The following is an 8281-nucleotide window of genomic DNA, read 5'->3' as shown; positions in this document are numbered from 1 at the left end:
CAACGGCGGAGAGAGAAATAGAGATCGCAAGCTACAAGAATGAAAGCAGTAACCCTGCAGTAACTCATAGCCCCAGGGCCCAGTGAGCTCTTAATGCGGCCCTGTGTGTGTGTGTGTGTGTGTCTCACTGAGATCACTGTGTGTGTTTTAGGCCATCGTCTCTCTGAAGTTGTGTGGGAACCAAATCTCCACTCTGCCCTCTCCAAACAAATGGAAATGCTCTTGTCTGCGAACACTAGACCTGTCCAGAAACCAACTGGGGAAGTATGTCAAGCACACACACACATACTCACACACACGTAAATGTATATATACATATACACACACAAACACATAAATCTATATACAAACACACACACATATACACAAACACAAAAACCTAGAGAGCCTATATAGGCAGCATTTTAATGCATCTTAAGCACACTCTCAATCTGAAGGCTGTTCGTTATTATGCCTTCTACAGAAACTCTGATAAGCATAATAAGTCAAACATTCATTTTTTAAATGCATTGAACTATTGCTTGATACTTTTTTGTGTATTTTGCACATTATGTATAAAGAGATTGCCTTCTCTACAAAGGATACATGTGATGCTGCTTTATAATTTGTTTGCATAACACTATTCTTAGTTTAGTTTAGTTTATTTAGATTTTTTTATTCCTTAGTTGTTATTAAAAATAATAAATAATAATTTGTTTAATATTGTGTTGTTTTATTGTTATTAATAATTTTTTCTTGTTTTTATTCATATATTTTTATTTGTAATATATTTTAATAATTTGTTAATTGTATTATTATTATGTTTTTATTTTATTTTGTTGTTTTATTATTGCGTTTATTTTATTAATTTTTCTATTATTGATTTTATATTATTATGTTGTTGCTTTTGTTTGTTTTTTTTAAAGATTTTTTTATGCATTCGTTTGTTTTCATGTATTTTGTTGTTTTATTTTGTTTTGTTTTCCTTTGGACAGTGCTTATACTGAGAAACTCAAATTACCATAGAAATGGGTAAAATCGAGGTAAAATAGTCCATTTTAGATACATTGCTAGATATATTTTCCGTGTTGTGTATATAATGCATTATGGAATTGCCTTCTCAGCAAAGAATACATGTAATGCTGTCTTGTAATTTGGCTTAAAGCATATCTTACAAAGCAGCATAATTATGTTGCCTACATTTTGGAACATATTTTTAGGGAGTGCATCTATGATATCTATATGTCTTTAATGCTATTCTAGTACACTAGTACATCATCATGGTCCTTGTGGTTGTATATAGAGACTGTGAAGATCTGAAATCGAATGCTCTCTGTATGTTATTTCAGGACGGGAGAGCCGACCAGAACCAGGAAGCTGGCCTTCTTCACTACATGGCACAGACGAGACCCAGATCCAGGTACAGTGCACTCAAAACACTGCGGTCACGACGTTGCCATGTAATTACAGCCTCACCAGGCCTTACCAAACTCACCACAGAGAAAGCAGAGTGATCTTACCATGGGAACCATGTTTTGTTGAGACTGTGTTAAGTGTGTGGATCATTTTAGTAATGGCACCAGAAGCTAAACTAAAACCCTTTCAGACGGATCCAAAAGTCTGACTCATATTAGACTTTTAATGTGTTTTTAGGCAATAATGCATTTGATTCAACAGAATGTACAAATGCATATCTTTACTCCGAACACAAGACTAAACAAATGTGTTCTTTTGAACTTCTTTTCATTTAAGAATCCTGAACAAAATTGCATCACGGTTTCCACAAAATATTAAGCTGTTTTCAACACTGATAATAATCAGAAATATGTCTTGAGCAGCAGATCAGTATATCAGAATGATTTCTGAAGATCATGTGACACTGGAGGCTGGAGGGATGATGCTGAAAATACAGCTGCGCATCACAGAAATAAATTAGATTTTAAAATATATTCGAATAGAAAACAGTTGTTTTAAATTGTAATAATATTTCACAGTATTTCTGTTTTTACTGTATTGTTGATCAAATGCAGCTTTGGTGAGCAGAAGAGATTTAAAAAAAAAACTTTAATATCTTACTTATCCCAGTTTATTATTATTATTATTATTTTTTTGTAATTTTTTTTAAGTCTGTGTATGTATTTGTGTGTGTGTGTATGTATATATATGTATATGTATATATATATATATGTATATGTATATGTATATGTATATATATATATATATATATATATATATATATATATATATATAAACTAATATATATATATATATATATATATATATATATATATATATATATATATATATATATATATATATATAATCCATTATATAAACTAATCCATTATAGGTTCAGATGCTTTTTCTTTATTGTTGATATTATGCATTATAGAATTGCCTCCTCTGCAAAGATTTAATATTATATATTATATCCTTTTTTTGTCACTTTATGGATGCAAAATAAATATATAATTAAATATAATTGTTAAATATGAACACAAAGCTGCTCTGATGGCCGTGCAGATATGGAAACGTTTAGACCTGCATTAGAAGTATGTCAGAAGTATGACTGCTGCAGTCCTCAGTGATCATCCATTAGTCTCCGGAGATTTGAATTCTATGTTGTGTGGTTCTGATCAGGTTCTCATCTCCTCTGGCTCTCTTTTGGCAGTTTGTCCCATTCAGTTTCCTGTGATCCTGCGGGATTCTCTGGAAGTTCTCTTCCTGAACGACAATCAGCTGGAGTGTGTGCCGCCGTCAGTGTGTGCCCTCAAGAACCTCTCCGAACTCTATCTGTCCAAGTGAGTCGCAGGGAATCATGGGAAATGGAGTTCTTCATTTTTTCCCACTTTATTACACGTCTCTTAGGAATACCGTATTGTGATTGGTCAGTCGCAGCCTTCAGATATTATTTTTGATATAAACATTAGATAAGAAACTTTTTTTAGGTAGTTACCAATAATTTCTAATTTAATTCTAATTTCAAGAGCACAAATAAATTACTAAAACTTAAATTAAAATTAAGATTAAATTTGGAAAAAAAAAAAAAAAAAAAAAAAAATATACATATATATATATATATATATATATATATATATATATATATATATATATATATATATATATATATATATATATAAAACATGTTAAATATATAAAAAAATATAAAATATAAAAAAGTATAAGATATAAGAAAATTCTATAAAATCACTCTTTCTTTTTCCATAATAAAATAAATCTTTATTTATTAATTAGACTGATTTCTGAAGGATCATGTGACACTGAAGACTGGAGTAATGATACTGAAAATACATGATCACAGAAATAAGTTACATTTTAAAGTATATTAAAATAGAAAACAATTATTTGACATTTTAGTAATATAAAAATAAAAAAAATTAAACCAAATCTCTTTCTTCTCGCTTAATAAAATAAATGTTCATTAATTTAAATGAATGTATATATTTTTATAATGCATAATGTCAGTAAAAATTGGTGCGTAGAGAAATCAAAATTATAAATCGTAATTATTATATTATTCATAAATAATTATTTAGTTTGAACTAAAAAAACTAAGCCTAAAAAATGGCACAATAATTTAAGATCATTTCAGTATTTTAATTAAAATAAAAATTCAACCATCAAAAACTAAAACTTAAAAATAAAATATATTTATATTTATAAAATCAAATCACTCTTTCTTCTCGCATAACATAATCTCATCTCAAATAAATTTTAATAATTTATAATGTATAATGACGTTTATAAAAGACAAGAAAACAATCCCATAATGCCTTTTGATAAGCGCAGATGTGTGAGAAAATGGCAGATAGAGAGAAATAACAATTATAGAATTATATTTTTATTAATAATTTTTATTTTATTTAAACTATAAAGTATCAAACAGTGCAATAATTGTTAATATTTAAAACAAAATGTATATTTTTTGTTTTGTTTATTAGATGTAATCTAAGGAACATGTGAATGCAAGTCAAGTCTCCTGTGTGTTTTAAGAGAGGAACACTATTTGTTTAATGCACAGGGTTGCTGACTCTGTTAGTTAGTGATTCAGGGTTTTCTCAGTGTGGGTGAGAGTTGTAATATGCAGAATCAGAAAGGGCTTGTTCATCTGTTCTGCTTCCTGCTTGAGAAACTCACAGGGTGTAATGATGTTTTGTTTAGACGTTGGTAGCTTTGATTTGAATCCTTCCTGTCTCTGCAGTAATCCAGGTATCCAGGAACTTCCCATTGAGCTCGGGCAGCTCTCCAACCTCTGGCAGCTGGACATCGAAGACTTGAACATCGCCAACATCCCCGCAGACGTCAGGAAAGATGGTACCACACTCGCAGCTTGTGCCTACTTCAATACAAATTGCCAAAATTGCATTTCAGTAACACAAGATTATGAAAGTGAAAAAAAAGTGAAAAAAATATGCAGAAATAATATCTCATCTCTCATGAATATCATCAATTTGAGTTTGAGTCTTGATCAGTATTTTAATTATATATATATATATATATATATATATATATATATATATATATATATATATATATATATATATATATATATATATATATATATATATATATATATATATATATATATATAATTTTTTTTTTTTTTAAATCAAATATGTAATTTTTTTTTTTTTTTAATCAAATAAGCAGGATTTTACACAACTGCTGGACAGGGTTATAATCTTGAACATTTATAAGAATAAAAATAAATAAAGATGAAATAAAATAGAAACATTAGAAAAACTTATTTTAGTTAGTTGACTAAAATTACTAAAAAAAAAAAAAGTTTTAGTATATATATATACTAAAATTATATTTATATATATATAAAATATATATACTAAAACAGGGAAGTCGTGGCCTAATGGTTAGAGAGTCGGACTCCCAATCGAAAGGTTGTGAGTTCGAGTCCCGGGCCGGCAGGAATTGTGGGTGGGGGGAGTGCATGTACAGTTCTCTCTCCATCCTCAATACCGCGACTGAGGTGCCCTTGAGCAAGGCATCGAACCCCCAACTGCTCCCCGGGCGCCGCAGCATAAATGGCTGCCCACTGCTCCGTGTGTGTGTGTGTGTGTGTGTGTGTGTGTGTGTTCACTGCTCTGTGTGTGTGCACTTCGGATGGGTTAAATGCAGAGCACAAATTCTGAGTATGGGTCACCATACTTGGCTGAATGTCACTTCACTTCACTTCACTTCACTATATATATATATATATATATATATATACACACACACACACACATTTATATAAACTAACTCTAAATAAAGAAAAATTCATCCTAAATAATTAGTAAAAAAAAGTAGTAGTTTATATATCCCTGTGTGGCTAAACTGTAGACCAAAGTACTGTACAATTAGTAAAAAAAAAAAAAAAATATATATATATAAACTTAATACATAATTAGACATGAATATAAAATACAGCTACACAATCAACAATCCAAAGCCATCAAAACCATATAATCTTTCAAATGTAAATGACAAAAGCACAAAAAAATTAAAACAAAATTTTTTTTTAATGAAAATAAGTATTTTGTAAAGTGTGTGTGCTAACCACTGCTGCTAAATTGTTGATGGTTCATCATATTAATCAAATCCATCTAATGCGCTTTGATTTGGGATATAAGTTCATGGTTTGGATTTTCAGGGAAATGATCAAATGTAGATCTTAAACCTTTGAATCTTTTGATAAAAGCATCTGCCAAATGCATGTGAATACAATGTGAGTGTATCTGTGAAATTGATTAGGTGAAGAACGGTGCTCTGTAGTAAACAAACTAATTAGTCGTCATGTTGAGCATGACATTATTTGTTTCTTGCGTTAGTGAAAGTATAATCTAGGCTTTGTCTGATGAATATTTCATTGGTGAATCCAGCTGTGAGTCGTTCAGATGGATGTTGATTCTTCTGATGCATTTGTTGCAATATTTAATGTGTTTTACTGTAATAACAGCAGATTTGAGAGGAAGAGGAACAGACACGTGATTCTCTCACAGAACAGAGTTTGGTATTAATGTCCTGTGAGTTCAGGATATAAGGATAAAATACTGCATAGAATAGTCCGTGTTTAATTTAATTTGATCTGCTTTTAGGTTTCAGAATATTTAAAGTACACATGCTTGCTTTGTAAATGTATTTTAAAATAAGTCATGAATGTGCAGAAAAAGGTAATCTTAACAACTCTTCTATAGATACAAGCATCTGATGACAGACACTTTATTTTAATATTTCAAAGGATAAAAATTCAAAAGTGCAGGATAAATTAACAAGGTGTCAATCAATACAATTAAAAGGAATTAAGAAATAAATCATTAAAATTAAGTTTATAGAAAAAAAGGAAAACTTGAACAAAAAGGTAACACTTTACAACAAGTTCCCATTAGTTAATGTAAGGTACTGTAGTGCTAATTTAATTTAAGGAGAAATATAAAGAGTAAGGTGCTGATTAAAGTTGCAATAAACTCAATACATTTTATTAAAAAGAATTAAATAAGAAATAATTAATCAAGATGGAGTTCAAAGCCAAGTAAAGGAAACCGTAAACAAAAAAATAAGGTCATGCATTAGTTAATGCATTAATAAATTTTTTACATGTGTTCAATAATTTTTGTTAATATTATTATTATTATTATTATTATTAACATAATATTAACAGAAGCAACTTGATTTTTAATAACAATAAATGTTAACAAATGGACCCAAAAAAGAAATAAATTAAGTATTTTAAGAATGTAAAAACAGTGAATATGCCACCATAAGTGATAGAGAAGAACGTGTCGTGTAGTGATGGAGACATTAGTTCTCTAGAGCAGTGGGCTCTATATTTGGTTTGATACTAACTTCACAGTGATTGCAGTGATTGAGTTGTGTGCGTGTGCAGGTCCGGCTGCGGTTCTGGCGTATCTGCGAGCGGAGCTGCGTGGAGCAGAGCCCTGCAGACTGCTGAAGCTGATGGTGGTGGGTCCTCCACGGCAGGGCAAGAGCGCTCTGCTGGAGGGGCTGCAGACGGGCAAACCCTCATCCTTCATCAGCACCGACCGCAGCATCCACACGTCCAGCTGGGATCTGGAGCGACCTGGAGGAGTGAAATCTGCTGTAAGAGCCCTCAGCCCACGCACACACAACACACAAGTCAAGTCACCTTTATTTATATAGCACTTTTAACAATATAGATTGTAACGAAGCATCTGTAGAAAATAGTGTGTCAGTAACACACTTTGTCATCATCCAGTTCAGTTTAAATAGTATCTGTGCAAACAAATTGCAGAAATCACTGGAAATGAAGTGTCCCCAACTTAGCAAGCCACAGGCGACAGGAGTAAGGATCCAAAACTCCATCAGTGACAGAATGGAGAAAAAACCTTGCCACACACACACACACACACACACACACACACGTTTTTGTGAAGAGTGTGTTCCTCCCATAGGCGTAATGGTTTTTATACTGTACAAACTGTATATTCTATGGCCCTACACCAACTCTACACCTAACCCTAACCCTCACAGGAAACTTTGTGCATTTTTACTTTCTCAAAAAAACTCATTCTGTATGATTTATAAGCGTTTTGAAAAATGGGGACATGGGTTATGTCCTCACAAGTCACCCTCTCCTTGTAATACCTGTGTCATACCCATGTTATTATACAGAGTTGTGTTTGATATGTCACAAAAACAAGAGCACACACACACACACACACACACACACACACCGCACACACACACACAGATACACACACACACGCACACACACACACACACACACACACACACACAGATACACACACACACAGATACACACACACACAGATACACACACACACACACACAGATACACACACACACACACAGATACACACACACACATAACACGCTCACACATGCACACACATACACATAACAAATATAACACGCATACAGACATAACACACACACACACACATAAGACACACACACACACATAAGACACACACATAACATGCAAAAACACGTGCACACAACACGCTCACACAAATACACACAACACATATAACACGCATACACACATAGCACACACACACACACACACATAAGACACACACATAACATGCACAAACACGTGCACACACAACACTCTCACACGCACACGCATAACATGCATACATAATCCACATACACACACATAACACACACAAAACTGGCTAACACACGCACACACATACATGCATAACACACACACACACACACTCATATCAGGGTTTTGTGCGTCTTAAAAGTCTTAATTTGTCCTTCCACAAATTATAGC

General features: G+C 32.2%; 1 protein-coding gene across 5 annotated transcripts in view; it reads left to right on the top strand.

Moving 5' to 3' along the window:
* Window positions 1-8281, top strand: part of LOC132101244 (leucine-rich repeat serine/threonine-protein kinase 1-like) — an 83312-nt gene that overhangs the window by 24602 nt on the left and 50429 nt on the right. For all 5 annotated transcript variants that reach the window (XM_059506053.1, XM_059506025.1, XM_059506035.1 and 2 more), the window contains 5 exons: window positions 152-264; window positions 1329-1399; window positions 2651-2780; window positions 4202-4314; window positions 6881-7095. In XM_059506053.1, coding sequence (XP_059362036.1) covers window positions 152-264; window positions 1329-1399; window positions 2651-2780; window positions 4202-4314; window positions 6881-7095 — 642 coding nt within the window. The remainder of the gene's footprint in view (window positions 1-151; window positions 265-1328; window positions 1400-2650; window positions 2781-4201; window positions 4315-6880; window positions 7096-8281) is intronic.

The sequence above is a fragment of the Carassius carassius genome, chromosome 2, assembly GCF_963082965.1.
Source record: "Carassius carassius chromosome 2, fCarCar2.1, whole genome shotgun sequence".
Classification (NCBI taxonomy): domain Eukaryota; kingdom Metazoa; phylum Chordata; class Actinopteri; order Cypriniformes; family Cyprinidae; genus Carassius; species Carassius carassius.
Note: the sequence above shows the minus strand (reverse complement) of the source record. Positions and strands in the feature narration are given on the sequence as shown.